A 21,230-nucleotide genomic window follows, 5' to 3' on the forward strand; every position below is an offset into this window, starting at 1 on the left:
TGCACTCAATCCGGTTGCAAGTATACAACCTTATCAAGTAGTACTTAAGGATCGTCTCCATAGGGATAAGTTGGAATATCAAATCTAACCTAACAATTTAATTTAGTAAAAGAAAATAAAAAAAGATTTTTGTTTGTTCAAAAGGTTGGTTTGATTGCGATTAAACTGAATTAAACTAAAATCTGAAAGCGAAATCTGATTTTTAACAAGTATGAGAAATTAGGGTTTCTTAGGGTTGCTATCTACTAGTGTTATGATTAATTGGTTTGTTAAATTTGTTCTTATATTTATGAATGCACAGTTGGATGTTGTAGGTACAAAGTGATATATCTATATTAATACCATCTTTAAATTAGAATAAACGTCACCTCTCGGTACTTAGCTACGCTAATCTAAAGTCATTAAGTTCTTTATTGTCCCAATTAATCTAGAAAGCTATCTTTCACCTCTCGGTACTTGGCACAATTTTCTAAACTATTGGGTGAAGCCCGTATAAGACAAGCGTCACCTCTCGGTACTTAGCCTATCAAATACCCAATTCTTTATGGTCTGGACCTAATATTCAATTTCTCAATTGCAAATACAAAATCCTAAGATTTCATGCGATTTCAACTAAGTCTTCACACTCAAATAAAATAAAGAATTGGTCATAACAAAGAACAAGAAGATATGAGATAAAAGCAACTAAATCATAACAAAAGTTTCAAGTACAGCCCTAATTAACCCTAGAAAGACTTTTAGCCGTTCATGGCTAAAGCACAAATGGAATAAACAAGTAAAAGAGTTCCAAAGGAAAGAAAATAATAAAACCGATCGATGAAAATGATGTTCTCTTCTTCCTTCTTTCTAAAAAAACCGTCCTTAATCTATTCTACAGGTCTCCTTTTATATGGCCCAGCGGAGCCCATAAATAAATCCCTAAAAATAGCAAATTCGGGCTCTGGAACCGCCTTATTGCGGGTCGCAATGAGTGCAGGCAGTTAACCCTTTGTCGTGCAGAAACTGTAAACTCATTGCGGGCCGCAATAAAACCTATTGCAGACTGCAAATGAGAGTCCAGGAAAGCCATCTGAAACCTGGAAATTTGCTGGGTTGATTTCGGGCCGCAATGAAATCATTTCGGACCGCAATGAAAGTGAAACTGCTCCAACTTCATGCTGACTTGCTACAAATCACCCGTTTTGCTCTGTTAAGCTCCAAACACTTGATTACTTGCAAGATAAACATAACTAGGGCAGTAACTTGAACTTTTGGACATTTCTAACCTAATCAAACCTAATTGCAACAAAACTTGGCTTAATTTACATAACAAACCCTAGGTTTCAATAGATACAATTTCGGCTTATTAGGGATCCTAGAGATTTAGGTATGGACCCAGAAAGCAAGTTCAAGCTCAGATCAAGTGAGACTAAGTTGGTACAGTTGCAAAGTGAATAAGGTATATACCCAGTAAAATAGTTATCCTGTAAGTATAACACTTCTAATCTAAAGGCACTCCCAGTGCACAAAGATCGGGGTATTGAGCCTGATAAGCTATTTGCACTAAGATCCAATAACTTGAGACTTGTAAATTTTAGAATAGATTTGGGTAAACTACCATTGAAGTTATTTAATGCCAACTCTAGAACCTGGAGTCTCGGTATGGCAACCATGGACAAGATGGGGGATACACTAGAAAAATTATTGTTGGAGAGGCTCAGCGTGTTGATATTCATGCATGCCTCTATATCGGGTGGGGCCTTACCGGTAAAATGGTTGGATGAGAGGTTTAGATAAGTTAAATTGAGGCAACTCGAGAACGTACCGGCTGGTACTGTACTAGAGAGTTCATTGAAGGACAGGTCAAGAAATTGCAAGAAAGTGCAATGGGTAATCTTTGGTATTGCGCCTTGTATATTGTTGTGAGCGAGGTCCAGATGATTCAGTAAGCCGAGCTTAGAAAATAAGAACTGGAGATCTTTGTTGGTTGTAATCTTGTTATAGGAGAGATAAAGCATCTTCAAGCCGCAGAGAACTGGAGAGGTATGATTGTAGGACTGGCCAATATAGTTATTGGAGAGTTGTATCATAAAGAAAGCCTCTAAGGCTGTTTCTGGATAGATCCAGTTCTTTGAGTCGTATGGTGCAATTTGCAAGGGCTGAGATGGATCCAGTGAGATTGGTAAAATGGAGAGAGATCATTTCTAGGTTTCCAGGAGAGAGGATGTGAGCTAAGACTGAACTAAAGTCTGCTTGGAGTGACAGCCCTCGAATTGTCAGAGAGGACACATGACTTCCTTTACATGTTACGCCTTGAAATTCACATACTCCATGCATGCGGTTTGATGTGATTTTGGTAGCTTATCAATTTAATCCCTAATCCCAATACAATTCGGTCACAAACGCATGACCTTATCGTTTAGTAATTTGGGTATCGAACCATAGAGAGGTATTGCAAGTACTGGTTTACCGGTTTTCAATAATCTAGACAAGCAAATATTGAGTGATTTTTTATAAATTGAATTATAAAAATGCTGGATGAATTAACTAAGTGCAGGATGAATTATAAACTAATGCAGACTAAATTCCAGAACCTCAGCCTGAATTCCAGACAGAATGCAGATTGAATTATCTGAATGCAACAGAATGCAGATTGAACTCCAGAAACAGTAAATGATGAGAAAAATCAGAGGGAATGAATATCTAGGATTATGGTTTCACTATGATACTTTTAATTATGTATTTCTAATTGTTTTTATAATATTTGGGTTGCAATTATTGAGGGGGTGTTATCCTAAGGTAGATGTTTATCCACTTTCGCGGCTTCGCACCGTATCTAGATTAAATAGGTCTCCTACGTCCGTGGCTTACCGGTTTTAATCTAAATCCATTAAGCTATTTGATAACCCGTGTTTTCCCCAAAAGTCTTTTGGACTACTTTCATAGCTCCGAGTACTTAAGTTTGTTTATGTTGTTCTAGCAATTCAATTTCTCCTTTCGGTCCATCAACAAATTCATCTAATATTGTTTGCATAACTATCGCTATTTTAAAAAGTACTTCTAATATAAATTTCTCCTTTCGGTCTCAATTTATTATTAGCAGATCCCTTAATAAAATAAGAAATAACTAAACAAACCATTCAAGCATTCATAAACAAATCAACATCACAACCACAAATAAAATTCAAACAACTAAATTAACATAACAAAAATATCAAGTTACTCCCATATTCCTAGATAAAATATTTAGCCAAGCATACTTTCAACACAAGCACAAGTCATATTTGATTCCATTAAAATCAGAAAAATAAAAGAAAAATAAGAATAAAGACTCCCTTAAATCAAACACGGCTCTAGCTTCCTTCACTTTGCCTTTGGCCGAACTCCCCTTCTTCAATTTTGCCTCTGGCCAAATTATCTCAATTATTCAAAGTGTAAAATAAAAATGCTAAAGTAAAGATAGTCCCTCTAATTTGGCAGAGCCGAATATATATCCTACTCTCATCCCATGAAAACTTTGGTAAGAAAATCAATTCGCCATATGCCCAGCAATCCAATTGCCTTAATTTGCCATAAGAGATAAATGCACCAATCTGCCATAATTAAATCAACCTCTAATTAATAGCCCCTGCCAAATCTCGGTCACCAATCAGAAATGCCTTAATTGAATTAATTGGTAAGAATTGATGTGGCAACCAAATATGAAATGCATTAGTTGGCAGCAAAATCATAGATCCATTAGTTTCTTTATTCGGCTTGATATTCTTGATCTTTTGTGCACATGCAGATCGCGCGGTTTCGTGCTCCAATTATGCAATAATTAACAACTTGCGCAGTATCTTGTGTCTCGACTAACATTAATTAAAAATGAACGAAATGATAAATAAAATACAATAAATCATGATAATTAGGATAAATTTTGAGCTCAACTGTATGTCAAATAATGCATTAAATTATGGTTCATCACGGTTCCAGTTGGATAACAAATTAGGATTTGAGAGAGAATTCTTGAAAGAAATTAGATTATCAACATCTTCGGCCATGGCTGATAATACGCAGAAGAAGAGAAGATACAAAAGGCAGAATATTGTTAGTGTTACCATTGAACGATGCACTCTTTTCATCATCTCTCTTATGGTCGTTGTGTTTTTTTTCCTGTTCTGGTTCACATCTATTGCAAGTTCCCAACCTGCAAAGCTTCAATTTAGAGAGAGAGATACAGAGAGCAGGTGCTGTAGTTTTCCATATGTAAGACTAATTCTTTGGTTTTCTTCAGTGGTCCATTTCAGATCGACTGTTGCCCGACTTCTACCTCCTATTCTGTGGACAATGAGTTTTGATGAGTTGCTTATTTTGCACGATACTTCCCTTTCAATTACTGTCAATCGCACAATCAAATTTAAACCGTAAAATATGAAAATATTTGATTCAGTCAATGTAAACTCGAAAGTGTTGGTCCACTCAAAACATTCGCGGTGTTTATTCAATCCACACAGTTCGTCGACCCATCAGAATAATCTTGTGAGTATGAGAATCTTGTGACGAGCATAGACCATTGTTGTAAATAACGGTATGCGGTCGCCGGACAAACAAAGTATCGTCAAGTGATTAATTGAGAATAACAGTTTGGTCACCGCCAACAACTAATCGGCTGATTAATCAGTCTAAATGGACGTTTTTTTACCATAGACAGGTCATAGTGTAGCTTGTAAATGATTAAGAATCAAACTAATACGCGATGTGAAAAGAATGAGGGAAACAAAACTGTAATGTTCGGAAAGTCACCAAATTTTGTGTTTGTATAATTTTTTATTTTTTTATGATCAAATCATTTTGTTATTCATTTTTGTCGAACATCATGACAAAAGCTTTTTTTTAGCATCCATGACGAAGGCTCTCAAATCACAGTCACTGGCATGTAAAAGATATATCTAACCACAATTATTGACTCAGTGCAGAGAGAAATGTTTAATTTTCGAAAATAGCATGTAAAAGTGTTAGAGTGTATCGGTGTTATTTAATAAATAATAATTATATTAAACATTTAAACGTAACTGAGGCAACATGATATATGATACAAATTGACGTCATGACTTATCTACACGGAGCTTTTATTAGTTAAATAATAAATTATCTTCAAGTTAATTATTTATACCATTTTTACATTCCAATTATCCATTTTGTACCAGATCATATATAAAAAAAGTCATCTTATAGCAATTTGACAAGTCAATATATTATGATCTCAATTGAATATCGCATCATAAAATTCTAGCCTACATTAAATAGCCCTTCTTTATTATATAGGCACGGAAAAAAAAATCGTCTATTTTTCAAAAAAAGAAAATAAAAGATAGAATATTGTTTATTTTATATCCCTATAACACTTTTTCTCTAAAAAAGGAAGTATCCCCATTGTGAAAAATCTGAACTATTCAAATCCTCTCTTCACGAATCTCAAAACATATAAATAGTGGCCCACCATTTCAAATAGACACCGAATAAAATTTGACTTGCTTTAAATCACTCATCAAAAGTTTGAGATATTTCAAGAGGATACCGGATACGGACTCTCCAAACGCCTCCACTCCGATAATTTATGTTGCATAGATACGAGTATATAGGTATTGTATCGGATACATTAATATAGGAATTTTGGTTAATCTAGAATACAATACGGTAATTATATATATTATCTTTTTATTTTTTTAATTATATTTTTTAATTCAATACTTTTATGGGGTCGATGCCTGTTGACGGTTGTCTGAACGAACCAACCAGAGTTTAAAATGGACAAAAATTGACGATATGGTGAAATAAGTTAAAATGGGCCTTCAATTGGACTAAGCATGTGTAGTAATTGGGCCTTAATAGTAAAGGAAGAATAAAAAAGAAACACTAATTGTATATCTGGATGTATTACCTCAAAGGCCCATTTAATTTACAGAGAGAAGCGGTCAGTTTGTTTAGAAGCGAAAGGTCGGAATGCTTAGTCCCACACACCTCTGCTGGAACTTTGGGAGTTGTTATACAGTACGTTTGGATTGAGAGTGAGGTTAGTGAAAATGTCGTGCTAACTCTGAATTCGGAATAGCCGCTAAACTAACATTTCAATGGGTTAGCAGATAGCAGCTAACTCGAGCCAACCCATGAGTGTTGAGAATAGCTATTTTTTCACCCAAACATGGAATAGTTGCTAAACCGAATTTGGAATAATCACTAACCCTATTGACCCTACTATTCCTTGGCACCCAAACACACCATAAGATAATTCATGCATAACACCGTTGAAACTTGTTCATTTCTAGGCCTTTTGGCTAAGATCAAGTGTATCAGAATGGTTTTTTTTTTTTTTTCCGTATCGGTGCGTATACGTGTGTATCGGGGACCATATCCGTGCCATGACGTGCGTATCAGAGACCACATACACTGATATGTCAGCACGCAACCTTAAGTGGATAATAAAACCCTTGCAAGTCTACAAGAAAAACTCTTTTACCTAAAACCGAATTGCAGCCACGGAAACTATTTTGATAATGAATTTTGACTTCTTTAAGTCACTAGCATTCATTTTGATCACGTTAAGTATTAAGCAAGGCCCAAAAATTGTGAAGTGTATTAATCTGGTTTGTATTTTCTGAGTGACCGATCATGGCAACAAATAACAACGTTGTCTTGTTACGTCTTGTAAATTTTTTATACGAGTGCTCAGTGCTCAAAGGTGGCTTTCAAGTATATAATGTTGATGCTGCCGTATATTGTTCTTAGATCTTGAAAAACTGGTCCTCAACTTTTGTGGAAAATTAATTATTCATTGTAAGTTTGTAACAATGAACATTTACAATAATATATGATTATATGGTTACAGTTTTGCCATTTTGGAACCTAGCATGATGCATGTAACAATTAATTGACTTGTATTTTATTTAAACATGGTTCTCATATTGTTTTTTATTTTTTCCTTTTCCTTTTCCCAAAAAACATAGAGGCTTAAGTTTTAATCTCTTTCACTACACAAATTTTTAGCATATCATCAAGTATTTAATATACAATCCACCAGTACTTTGAATCTTGTTGCATATATATATTTTTTTAATTTAGTGTCTCAGTATTAAATACATGGAATCAGCTAAATCAGAGTGCCAACAAAAAGATATACTGATTTTGTTGGGAAAAAAATAATGAAGCAGAACAGATCAAAGAAAATACAACAATCTCACACTCAAATAATAAGGACTCAACAACATGGACTAATACAACAATAATCTAATTAAAACTTAATCAACCCTCCTAATATATTGGATGGGTTGACATAAACTTCAAGAGACACAGAAAGACAGTATCCTCCACTGTCTTCAAAATGTTTTGGAAAGACAAACTCCAATTCTGTCTTCCAAACCAAATTTACCTATTGCAATAAAAATAAAAATTAAAAAACAACTATTTAATTGAAAAAGACACAACAGAAACCATGAAACACATCCTAACCAGACCCAGAAACACCTTCAACCAACGAGAAACACATCACTTATCAAAGCATGTACAGTTGTCTTCCGTTCCATCACTGCTACTCCCACACTCACCCATCTCTTTCACAAAAAATTCACCGTTGTCACCGCGGCGAAGTACCTGAGTAGAAGCTCCTGCTTCTCCAATAGCTGGTGCTGTTGGTACTGCGGGTGCAATAGCAGCTGGTGCAGCAACAGGTCCCACTGTGCAGATCCTTCCATATACCTTGGAGATCAAGTCATCCAAGGCATAGCCTGCGGCCCATAAGTCATATACAGACACCTCAAAAAAGTCACTTCCCAAGAAGCCCTCATTAAGTGTTACACGTACCTCGAGGTTGGCGTCCTCACTTTGACGTGTGGCCACCTTGTCCCTCAACTTGGCAACCCGCTCCTGCATAAATGCCAATTGGTTGGTCATTTTGCGGGTGCGCTCGAGCTGCGGCAGGCTATTAAATGTTCTGAGGATGCGTCTCGAATCCTGTGGTTGCGGCCATACTTGTGGAGCGGCTTCTTCAGGGCTATAAATTATTCCGCACACATCAACCCCGCATAGCACGCCGAGCTCCTGGACCTTCTTTAATAGGCCGCGACGTCTTTTCTTTAGGGTGGCCCGACGTAGAGCATCATTGGAAATATATTGTAGCTTGACCTTATTTCTAGCCATTATTGCCTTTTTTTTCTTCTTTCTTTGATTTTTTCTTTCTTACAGAAAGGTGAGAGTTTCTAGGAGAGGATAGTAACCTATTTATAGAAAATTAAAATAAGTAGGGTATAGAGTATAGAAAACAGGACAATGTACAATGTATATGTACAATATACGAAATAATATTATGGATATGTACAATGTATGAAATAATGGAAAAAAGTTTGCTGCATAATTACGCGGTGATATATATGGATACTAATGTAAACTTCATATCAATCTACTCCACGAATCACCATATTTTCCAACAATCTATTTTTCGTTAATATTTTTTTATTGGTTGGTTTAGCATTATTTTTAATTAACATATTTATCTAATTATGCTTTGATAATGCACCCACATATAGTGATCATGGGTTTTACATCGTAGTGTGGATTTCACCCAGCAATCCAAACTAGAGGAATATACTATTGGCATCATGTTGTTAAAAATACCAGAAGATTGTCAAAAGAATGTTAATATTACATTAATGTTGTCATAATAATACATCACACATGGAACTTACTTTTTAAATAGACAATACCCTCTATTTGAAGGACGTACGTACGTTGGGAACTTAATTACTATGTCGACCAAGTATTAAAGCATTTTAGAGAGTGTATATGACTGAATTTGTAATGGATTTTTGGTATTTTTTCTTAAATATGATTCACGTATAAAGAATATTTGAATCTTCTGTAATTTGTTACCTTTGATTTTAATATATAGAGAAACCAGATTTAATCAGCGTGTATAACCAGACGGAGGAAGTATTGATCAGATGGTAATATACTAACTAAGCAATTAACAGAAAAAGAGAAAATTTCAGACTATGCATGTGGCATGTTTTCTGCTTCAAGTCATTTATTCATATTTTCATCCAAATTTGGGAAGCAGTACTGAATTTTTTTAATTAAGAGTAACGGTTGACAATATTCTTTCGATCAACAGTTTCGAAGTAGGAAGCTTTTCCTGACATCTAGATAAGACGTGAAAACTAATACAACCAAAATAATTAGTGATTAAATAGCAGAAATCAACTTTTCCTTTTTTGCATTTTTTTTTGCCAGAATCACCAGCACAAGTATGACGCAATATTCGCATGATCATTGAAAAATGAAAACCTTATCAATTTTTTGTACTAGGGTGTGAGCTGAGAATATTGGTTTTTTCAAGAAAGAATATCGAAACGTGTACGTAGTACCGGTTTGAACGAAAATTTCTAACTTAGATTAGCTGACCTTCAAAAAAATAAAATAATAATTATCAGCTGTTATGCATATATACTTTCCTAAGCTTGAATTTAATTATCAGCTGTCATGCATATATACGTATGAACATCAAGTTATTTTGTTGTCTATAGTACGTGTTCTAGTATTTATTTTAAAATATACAGTGATTTCTTTAAAACCATATTCTACTGGACTTTCTGATCAATATCCATTGATCTATTGATATGCATCAATTCCAATTGATATTTGTTGCACAATTCAATCACCATCTGTAGTAGTAATTCATCAATCACCATTTGTTGAGTTTGCTTTTAAAAACTGCCAGAACAAATTGTTCTTTTTTCTTCAATTGTGAAGGCCATAATTGACATATATTCTATTGCAATTCAATTTCTGAACTTGTCACAAATAACAAGAGCAACATAGCATCAACGACTATATATACTAACAAGTATCTCACACAAATGATGCAAAGTGATCTCTACCATACATTTCATGGACTAGTGGTGGCCGGTGGCGATAGAACAGACGGGGTTTGGAGCCTTGTACTGTTGTGGGGATAGCGGGAATATTGGTCATGATAGATGGCAGGCCGGACCAGATGCTTGGCAAACTTTAATTTCTAATTTCTTTGCATGATATTAATTTGTGTATTGTAATGTTAAACAGCGGACAACACATTATTTGTATTGAGGTTTTGATGTACTGAGTATATTTCAGTATTATACAATATTGTCAAATCAAAATTCTAAGAAAAATATATCATTTGAATTGATAAATCAATGATTTATTTATGGTCTTTTGCACATCAAAATGTATCCATTTTCTTATTGAATTATTGCAATCATATCTTGTGTTATTGACGTTGAATCTGCTTTGAAAGGCAAATTATGTACTATCTCAAAAGGTATGCATAGGAAGGATGAATGTAATTGAATTACGTACTCCCAACCTTTAATAAAAAACAGAATGTAATTGAATTGAAACGATTGAAATAAACCTGTCGTTTTATCTATGATATATACCCTAAGAGACAATTAATGTATCCAAATCTCATCTCAAGCTGGAGAATAAATGATTGCTAAATATATATAATAGTTTCCCATAATAGTATGTGTGTTGCATGAATCCAGAATTCAGGACTCAGTACATTACCAGAACCAAATTCATCGTTATTAGAAGCATGCTAGCTGTCTAATCTCTCATGTACAATGAATTGTATTTTTGAATTCACTAAGAACAACGTATATATTTTGGCATTTACTCAGTATATATATATATATATATATGACAACTGTTAATTAAATTTTCAAAATGTACTTTTAATTCTGTTGCTAGGTAATACTAAACCAGTACAGTACAGTCTAGGTTAGGACATTTTGTTCAAACCGCTGTTATTTGCATTTAAGTACGACAGATTTTGATATTTCGATATTCTTTCTTGAAAAAGGCCAACATTCTCAACTCACACCCTTGCAGGAAAAATTGACAAGGTTTTTGTTTTCAATGATTGTGCGATTTGTCATACTTATTGTTCTTAATTGCTTAGTTAGTATATATTACTAATTCATGATATCTCGGTACTTCCCCCGTCTGATATACACGCTGATTCAATGTTTTCTCTAAATATTACAATCAAAGGTAACAAATTACAGAAGATTGAAATATTATACGCGAATCATATATATTCCTTGCATATTTAGAAAAATTGACCAAATATTCATTACAAATTCAATCATCTACACTCTGTAAAATGTTTTTAATTTGTTGATCGAGTTAACAAAATAGTTGAGACTTGCTTTAATACTTGGTCAACATAGTAAGTTCCCAACGTACGTCTTTACATAGAGATTATGTTCTCACAATACTTTTTAACAATACGTTAAACGAAACAAATTATAACAAATAATAGCATGCTATATGATTCTCGAAGAATTAATGGCCGTATTTGCATGTCGATTATACATTTTTTTAAGGTTGAATATTCGTTTGAAGAGCCCGAAGTCCTAAATTCATACCAGTTTGTGATTTAATTTTTGACAATTCATTGTAAAATTAACATTTTTTTGACATTCTTATGAGTTATTTTAACAACATGATATTATTAGTGTATTCCTTTAGTTTGGATGTTGATTAAAATCCACAATACGACGTAAAAAAAACATGACAACTATGCGGGTTCATTATCAAAGAATAATGAGATATATTGTAGATAATTATGTTAATAAAAATAATGCTAAACCAACCAATTAAACAAATTAACGAAAATAAAAATTGTTGGAAAGATTTGGTGATTCATGGAGGAGAGAGAATGAACTTTACATACAACATTAATATCCATATCACCGCGCATTTATGCAGCAAACCCTTTCCATTAGTATGTATACATTGTACATATCCATAATGTAATTAAGTTAGAACAAAGTTTTCCGGAAGAGAAACAAGGTGCGCCTACAAGTCTAAAACCGTGCAAGCTTTGTATAAGGATTAAGATTATGTTGTTTTGAAAATATAATTTTTATTCCCATGATTTTTTCCTGTTTTTCTCTCCCCTATACCCTAATTTTTTTTTCTCTATAATTAGGTCACTATCCTCTCCAGCTAGAAACTCACACCTTTCTCTAAACGCCCAGCCTAAGTAAGAAAAATAAAAGGCAATAATAATGGCTAGAAATAAGATCAAGCTACAATATATTTCTAATAATGCCCTACGTCGGGTCACCCTGAAGAAAAGGCTATCTGGCCTATTAAAGAAGGTTGAGGAGCTCAGCGTGCTATGTGGAGTTGATACATGTGGAATAGTTTATAGCCCCGGAGAAGCCACTCCACAAGCTGTATGGCCGCAACCACAGGATGCGAGACGCATCCTCAGAACATTTAATAGCATGCCCGAGGTTGAGTGCACCCGCAAAATGAACAACCACTTGGCATTTATGCAGGAGCGGGTTGGAAATTTGAGGGACAAGGTGGCCACACGTGCAAGTGATGACCCTAAGTTGGAGGTAAGCGTAAACCCATATTATCTTGTAGTGTCTTTATATGGCAAGATAATATGGCCACACTTAGGGTCATCCCTTCCCTCCCTTCCCTCCCTCTTGTAGTGTCTTTATATGGCAAGATAATATGGCATTTACAACCTTAATACAACACTCCAATTGAAAGTGTTTCAAGCACTCTTGTAGTGTCTCTATATAGCAAGATAATAGGGCATTTACAATCCTTATACAACACTCCAATTGTAGGTGTTTGGATCACTCTAGTTATACCTCTATAAGGCAATATACTAGGGCATTTACATCCCTTATATAACAATCCAATTGAAGGTGTTTCGAGCACTCTTGTACTGTGTTTATATATCAATATAATAGGACAATTACATCCCTAATACGATACTCCAATTGATGGTGTTTGGAGCACTCTAGTAGTCTCTCTATATGTCAAGATAATAGTGCATTTACAACCCTAATAGAACACTCCAATTGAAGGTGTTTGGAGCACTCAAGTATTGTCTCCAGATTGCAAGATAATGGGGCATATACAACCCTAATAGAACATTCCAATTGAATGTGTTTGAAGCACTCTTGTAGTGTCTCTATATGGAAAGATAATAGGACATTTACAACCCAAATGCAACACTCCAATTAAAGGTGTTTGGAGCACTCTTGTAGTGTCTCTATATGACAAGATAATAAGGCATTTACAACCTTAATACAACACTCCAATTGAAAGTGTTTTGAGCACTCTTGTAGTATCTCTATATGGCAAGATAATAGGGCATATACAACCCTTATACAACACTCCAATTGAATGTGTTTCGAGGACCCTTGTAATGTCTCTATATGGCAAGATAATATGACATTTACAACCCTAATACAACATTCCAATTCAAGGTGTTCAGAGCACTCTTGTAGTGTCTCTATAAGGCAAGACAATAGGGCATTTACAACTCTAATAAAACACCCCAATTGAAGGTGCATGGTGCACTCTTGTAGTGTCTATATATGGCAAGATAATAGGGCATTTACAACCCTAATACAATACTCCAATTGATTGTGTTTGGAGCACTCTTGGAGTGTCTCTATATGGCAAGATAATAGGGCATTTACAACCCTAATAGAACACTCCAATTGAATGTGTTTGGAGCACTCTTGTAGTGTCTTTATAAGGCAAGATAATAGAGCATTTAGAACCATAATAGAAGAATCCAATTGAAGTTGTATGGAGCACTCTAGTTGTGCCTCCAAATGGCAAGAGAAAATGGCATTTACATTCCTAATACAACAGTCGAATTGAAGGTGTATGGTGCACTCTTGTAGTGTTTCTATAAGGCAAAATAATAAGGCATTTACATTCCTAATACAACAGTCGAATTCAAGGTGTATGGTGCTCTCTTGTAGTGTTTCTATAAGGCAAAATAATAGGCATTTACAACCCTAATAGAATACTCCAATTGAAGGTGTTTGGAACACTCTAGTATTGTCTCCAGATGGCATGAAAATAGGGCATTTACGACTCTCATAGAACACTCCAATTGTAGGTGTTTGGAGCACTCTAGTTATATCTCTATAAGGCAAAATAATAGGGCATTTACAACCCTTATACAACACTCGAATTGAAGATGTTTCGAGCACTCTTGTAGTTTCTTTATATATCAAGAAAATATGGCATTTACAACCCTAATACGATGCTCCAATTGATGGTGCTTGGAGCACTCTTGTAGTCTCTCTATATGACAAGATAATAGGGCATTTACAACCCTAATAGAACACTCCAATTGAAGGTGTTTGGAGCACTCTAGTATTGTCTCCGGATGGCAAGATAATGGGGCATCTACAACCTTAATACAACACTCCAATTGAAAGTGTATAGAGCACTCTAGTTGTGCCTCCAAATGGCAAGATAAACGGGCATTTACATTCCTAATACAACACTCCAATTGAAGGTGTATGGAGCACTCTTGTAGTTTCTCTATATGGCAAGATAATAGGGCATTTACAACCCTAATAGAACACTCCAATTGAAGGTGTTTGGAGCACTCTGGTATTGTCTCCCGATGGTAAGATAATGGGGGTATTTACAACCCTAATACAACACTCCAATTGAAGTTGTATGGAGCACTCTAGTGGTGCCTCCAAATGGCAAGATAATAGGGTATTTACAATCCTTATACGACACTCCAATTGAAGGTGTTTCGAGCCCTCTTGCAGTGTCTCTATATGGCAAGATAATAAGGCATTTACAACCGTAATACAACATTCCAGTTGAGAATGTTTCGAGCACTCTTGTAGGGTCTCTATATAGTAAAATAATACAATCCTTATACAACACTCCAATTGAAGGTGTTTCGAGCACTCTTGTAGTGTCTCTATAAGGCAAGATAATAGGGCATTTACAACCCTAATACAACAACCCAATTGATGGTGTATGGTGCACTCTTGTAGTGTCTCTATATGCAAGATAAGAGGGCATTTACAACCCTAGTAGAACACTCCAATTGAAGTTTTATGGAGCACTCTAATTGTGCCTCCAAATGTCAAGAGAAAATGGCATTTACATTCCTAATACAAAAGTCGAATGCAAGGTGTATGGTGCTCTCTTGTAGTGTTTCTATAAGACAAAATAATAGGCATTTACAACCCTAATAGAATACTCCAATTGAAGGTGTTTGGAACACTCTATTATTGTCTCCAAATGGCAAGATAATGGGGCATTTACAACCCAAATACAACAATCCAATTGAAGTTTTATGGAGCACTCTAGTTGTGCCTCCAAATGTCAAGAGAAAATGGCATTTGCATTCCTAATACAACAGTCGAATTCAAGGTGTATGGTGCTCTCTTGTAGTGTTTCTATAAGGCAAAATAATAGGGCATTTACAACCCTAATAGAATACTTCAATTGAAGGTGTTTGGAACACTCTAGTATTGTCTCCAGATGGCAAGAAAATAGGGCATTTACAACCCTAATAGAACACTCCAATTGTAGGTGTTTGGAGCACTCTAGTTATATCTCTATAAGGCAAAATAATAGGGCATTTACAACCCTTATACAACACTCGAATTGAAGATGTTTCGAGCACACTTGTAGTTTCTTTACATATCAAGAAAATATGGCATTTACAACCCTAATACGATGCTCCAATTGATGGTGTTTGGAGCACTCTTGTAGTCTCTCTATATGGCAAGATAATAGGGCATTTACAACCCTAATAGAACACTCCAATTGAAGGTGTTTGGAGCACTCTAGTATTGTCTCCAGATGGCAAGATAATGGGGCATCTACAACCTTAATACAACACTCCAATTGATGGTGTATGGAGCACTCTAGTTGTGCCTCCAAATGGCAAGATAAACGGGCATGTACATTTCTAATACAACACTCCAATTGAAGGTGTATGGAGCACTCTTGTAGTTTCTCTATATGGCAAGATAATAGGGCATTTACAACCCTAATAGAACACTCCAATTGAAGGTGTTTGGAGCACTCTGGTATTGTCTCCCGATGGTAAGATAATGGGGGTATTTACAACCCTAATACAACACTCCAATTAAAGTTGTATGGAGCACACTTGTAGTGTCCCTCTATGGCAAGATAATAGGGCATTTACATTCATAATACAACACTCCAATTGAAGGTGTATGGAGCACTCTTGCAGTTTCTCTATATGGCAAGATAATAAGACATTTACAACCGTAATACGACACTCCAGTTGAAAGTGTTTCGAGCACTCTTGTAGGGTCTCTATATAGTAAAATAATAGAGCATTTACAATTCTTATACGACACTCCAATTGAAGGTGTTTCGAGCACTCTTGCAGTGTCTCTATATGGCAAGATAATAAGGCATTTACAACCGTAATACAACACTCCAGTTGAGAGTGTTTCGAGCACTCTTGTAGGGTCTCTATATAGTAAAATAATAGGGCATTTACAATCCTTATACAACACTCCAATTGAAGGTGTTTCGAGCACTCTTGTAGTGTCTCTATAAGGCAAGATAATAGGGCATTTACAACCCTAATACAACAACCCAATTGATGGTGTATGGTGCACTCTTGTAGTGTCTCTATATGGCAAGATAATAGGGCATTTACAACCCTAGTAGAACACTCCAATTGAAGGTGTTTGAAGCACTCTATTATTGTCTCCAAATGGCAAGATAATGGGGCATTTACAACCCAAATACAACAATCCAATTGAAGTTTTATGGAGCACTCTAGTTGTGCCGCCAAATGGCAAGAGAAAATGGCATTTACATTCTTAATACAACAGTTGAATTGAAGGTGTATGGTGCTCTCTTGTAGTGTTTCTATAAGGCAAAATAATAGGGCATTTAAAACCCTAATAGAATACTCCAATTTAAGGTGTTTGGAACACTCTAGTATTGTCTCCAGATGGCAAGAAAATAGGGCATTTACAACCTTAATAGAACACTCCAATTGTAGGTGTTTGGAGCACTCTAGTTATATCTCTATAAGGCAAAATAATAGGGCAGTTACAACCCTTATACAACACTCGAATTGAAAATGTTTCGAGCACTCTTGTAGTTTCTTTATATATCAAGAAAATATGGCATTTACAACCCTAATACGATGCTCCAATTGCTGGTGTTTGGAGCACTCTTGTAGTCTCTCTATATGGCAAGATAATAGGGCATTTACAACCCTAATAGAACACTCCAATTGAAGGTGTTTGGAGCACTCTAGTATTGTCTCCAGATGGCAAGATAATGGGGCATCTACAACCTTAATACAACACTCCAATTGATGGTGTATGGAGCACTCTAGTTGTGCCTCCAAATGGCAAGATAAACGGGCATTTGCATTCCTAATACAACACTCCAATTGAAGGTGTATGGAGCACTCTTGTAGTTTCTCTATATGGCAAGATAATAGGGCATTTACAACCCTAATAGAACACTCCAATTGAAGGTGTTTGGAGCACTCTGGTATTGTCTCCCGATGGTAAGATAATGGGGTATTTACAACCCTAATACAACACTCCAATTAAAGGTGTATGGAGCACTCTAGTGGTGCCTCCAAATGGCAAGATAATAGGGCATTTACATTCATAATACAACACTCCAATTGAAGGTCTATGGAGCACTCTTGCAGTTTCTCTATATGGCAAGATAATATGGCATTTACAACCGTATTACAATACTCCAGTTGAAAGTGTTTCGAGCATTCTTGTAGGGTCTCTATATAGTAAAATAATAGGGCATTTACAATCCTTATACAACACTCCAATTGAAGGTGTTTCGAGCACACTTGTAGTGTCTCTATATGGCAAGATAACAGGGTATTTACAACCCTAATACGATACTCCAATTGATAGTGTTTGGAGCACTCTTGTAGTCTCTCTATATGGCAAGATAACAGGTCATTTACAACCCTAATAGAACACTCCAATTGAAGGTCTTTGGAGCACTCTTGTAGTGTCTCCATAAGGCAAGATAATTGGGCATTTACAACCCTAATACAACAACCCAATTGATCGTGTATGGTGCACTCTTGTAGTGTCTCTATATGGCAAGGTAATAGGGCATTTACGACCCTAATAGAACACTCCAATTGAAGGTGTTCGAAGCACTTTATTATTCTCTCCAAATGGCAAGATAATGGGGCATTTACAACCCAAATACAACAATCCAATTGAAGTTGTATGGAGCACTCTAGTTGTGCCTCCAAATGGCAAGAGAAAATGACATTTACATTCCTAATACAACAGTCGAATTGAAGGTGTATGGTGCACTCTTGTAGTGTTTCTATAAGGCAAAATAATAAGGCATTTACATTCCTAATACAACAGTCGAATTCAAGGTGTATGGTGCTCTCTTGTAGTGTTTCTATATGGCAAAATAATAGGCATTTACAACCCTAATAGAATACTCCAATTGAAGGTGTTTGGAACACTCTAGTATTGTCTCCAGATGGCATGAAAATAGAGCATTTACGACCCTCATAGAACACTCCAATTGTAGGTGTTTGGAGCACTCTAGTTATATCTCTATAAGGCAAAATAATAGGGCATTTACAACCCTTATACAACACTCGAATTGAAGATGTTTCGAGCACTCTTGTAGTTTCTTTATATATCAAGAAAATATGGCATTTACAACCCTAATACGATGCTCCAATTGATGGTGCTTGGAGCACTCTTGTAGTTTCTCTATATGGAAAGATAATAGGGCATTTACAACCCTAATAGAACACTGCAATTGAAGGTGTTTGGAGCACTCTGGTATTGTCTCCCGATGGTAAGATAATGGGGTATTTACAACCCTAATACAACACTCCAATTGAAGGTGTATGGAGCACTCTAGTGGTGCCTCCAAATGGCAAGATAATAGGGCATTTACATTCATAATACAACACTCAAATTGAAGGTCTATGAAGCACTCTTGCAGTTTCTCTATATGGCAAGATAATATGGCATTTACAACCGTAATACAACACTCCAGTTGAAAGTGTTTCGAGCACTCTTGTAGGGTCTCTATATAGTAAAATAATAGGGCATTTACAATCCTTATACAACACTCCAATTGAAGGTGTTTCGAGCACACTTGTAGTGTCTCTATATGGCAATATAACAGGGCATTTACAACCCTAATACGATACTCCAATTGATGGTGTTTGGAGCACTCTTGTAGTCTCTCTATATGGCAAGATAACAGGTCATTTACAACCCTAATAGAACACTCCAATTGAAGGTCTTTGGAGCACTCTTGTAGTGTCTCCATAAGGCAAGATAATTGGGCATTTACAACCCTAATACAACAACCCAATTGATCGTGTATGGTGCACTCTTGTAGTGTCTCTATATGGCAAGGTAATAGGGCATTTACGACCCTAATAGAACACTCCAATTGAAGGTGTTCGAAGCACTTTATTATTGTCTCCAAATGGCAAGATAATGGGGCATTTACAACCCAAATACAACAATCCAATTGAAGTTGTATGGAGCACTCTAGTTGTGCCTCCAAATGGCAAGAGAAAATGGCATTTACATTCCTAATACAACTGTCGAATTGAAGGTGTATGGAGCACTCTTTGAGTGTCTCTGTATGGCAAGAAAATAGGGCATTTACAACTCTAATACAACACTCCAAGTGAAAGTGTTTTGAGCACTCTTGTAGTGTCTCTCTATAGCAAGATAATAGGGCATTTACAACCCTTATACGACACTGTAATTCAAGATGTTCGGAGCACCCTTGTAGTGTCTCTATAAGGCAAGATAATAGGGCATTTACAACCCTAATACAACACCCCAATTGAAGATGTATGGTTTACTCTTATAGTGTCTATATATGGCACGATAATAGGGCATTTACAACCCTAATACGACCAATTGATAGTGTATGGAGCACTCTAGTTGTGCGTCCAAAATGCAAGATAAAATGGCATTTACATTCCTAATACAACACTCCAATTGAAGGTGTATGGAGCACTCTAGTTGTGCCTCCAAATGGCAAGATAAAAGGGCATTTACATTCATTATACAACACTCAAAATGGAGGTTTGTGGAGCACTCTTGTAGTGTCTTTATATGGCAAGATAGTAGAGCATTTACAACCCTAGTAGAACACTCCAATTGAAGGAGTTTGGAGCACTCTTGCAGTGTCTCTATATGTCAAGATAAAAGGCATTTACAACCCTAATACAACACTCCAATTGAAGGTGTATGGAGGACTCTAGTTATGCCTCCAAATGGCAAGATAAAAGGGCCTTTACATTCATAATACAACACTCGAAATGAAGGTGTGTGGAGCACTCTTGTAGTGTCTCTATATGGCAAGATAATAGAGCATTTACAACCCTAATAAAACACTCCAATTGAAGGTGTTTGGACCACTCTAGTATTGTCTCCAGATGGCAAGATAATGGGATATTTACAACCCTAATACAACACTCCAATTGAAGGTATATGGAGCACTCTTGCAGTGTCTCTATATGGCAAGATAAAAGGGCATTTACAACCCTAATACAACACTCCAATTGAAGGTGTGTGGAGCACTGTAGTTGTGCCTCCAAATAGAAGGATAAAAGGGCCTTTACATTCCTAATACAACACTCCAATTGAAAGTGTATGGTGCACTCTTGTAGTTTCTCTACCTGGCAAGATAATAGGGCATTTACAACCCTAATAGAACACTCCAATTGAAGGTGTTTGGAGCACTCTGGTATTGTCTCCCGATGGCAAGATAATGGGGCATTTACAACCCTAATACAACACTCCAATTGAAGGTGTATGGAGCACTCTAATAGTGCCTCCAAATGGTAAGATAATATGGCATTTACATTTCTAATACAACACTCCAATTGAAGGTGTACGGAGCACTCTTGCAGTGTATATGGCAAGATAATAAGGCATTTACAACCGTAATACAACACTCCAGTTGAAAGTGTTTCCAGCCCTCCTGTAGGGTCTCTATATAGTAAAATAATAGGGCATTTACAATCCTTATACAACACTCCAATTGAAGGTGTTTCGAGCACTCTTGTAGTGTCTCTATATGACAAGATAATAGGGCATTTACAACCCTAATACGATACTCCAATTGATGGTGTTTGGTGCACTCTTGTAGTCTCTCTATATGGCAAGATCACAGGTCATTTACAACCCTAATAGAAAACTCCAATTGATGGTGTATGGAGCACTCTAGTAGTGCCTCCAAATGACAAGATAATAAGGCATTTACAATCCTCATATAACACTCCAATTGAAGGTGTTTCGTGCACTCTTGTAGTGTCTCTATATATCAAGATAATAAGGCATTTACATCCCTTATACAACACTCCAATTGAAGGGGTTTGGAGCACTCTG

The 21,230-nt window shown here is 36.0% G+C and overlaps 2 protein-coding genes and 1 long non-coding RNA gene across 3 annotated transcripts; 1 reads left to right on the forward strand and 2 right to left on the reverse strand.

The window, feature by feature from the left end:
* Positions 1 to 3,144: 3,144 nt before the first annotated feature.
* On the reverse strand, positions 3,145 to 4,286 carry LOC144575762 (uncharacterized). The gene is made up of 2 exons (XR_013518521.1): positions 4,080 to 4,286; positions 3,145 to 3,830 (listed from the first exon to the last, which is right to left on the reverse strand). It is a non-coding gene; the product is annotated as an uncharacterized LOC144575762 (long non-coding RNA).
* Positions 4,287 to 7,503: 3,217 nt separating this feature from the next.
* Positions 7,504 to 8,154, reverse strand: LOC144576004 (agamous-like MADS-box protein AGL80). Its single transcript, XM_078326275.1, has one exon. It carries the CDS (start codon positions 8,152 to 8,154, stop codon positions 7,504 to 7,506), a length of 651 nt encoding a protein of 216 aa, XP_078182401.1.
* A 3,914-nt stretch (positions 8,155 to 12,068) lies between these two features.
* LOC144576005 (agamous-like MADS-box protein AGL80) lies at positions 12,069 to 12,506 on the forward strand. Its single transcript, XM_078326277.1, has one exon. It carries the CDS (start codon positions 12,069 to 12,071, stop codon positions 12,504 to 12,506), a length of 438 nt encoding a protein of 145 aa, XP_078182403.1.
* The last annotated feature ends 8,724 nt before the right edge of the window (positions 12,507 to 21,230 follow it).

This window comes from Carex rostrata, chromosome 24 (assembly GCF_964058835.1).
Source record: "Carex rostrata chromosome 24, lpCarRost1.2, whole genome shotgun sequence".
Classification (NCBI taxonomy): Eukaryota; Viridiplantae; Streptophyta; class Magnoliopsida; order Poales; family Cyperaceae; genus Carex; species Carex rostrata.

Excerpts from the sequence above, each read along its gene's own strand:
- LOC144576005 (XM_078326277.1), top strand. The coding sequence starts at position 12,069 with ATGGCTAGAAATAAGATCAAGCTACAATATATTTCTAATAATGCCCTA.
- LOC144576004 (XM_078326275.1), bottom strand. The coding sequence starts at position 8,154 with ATGGCTAGAAATAAGGTCAAGCTACAATATATTTCCAATGATGCTCTA.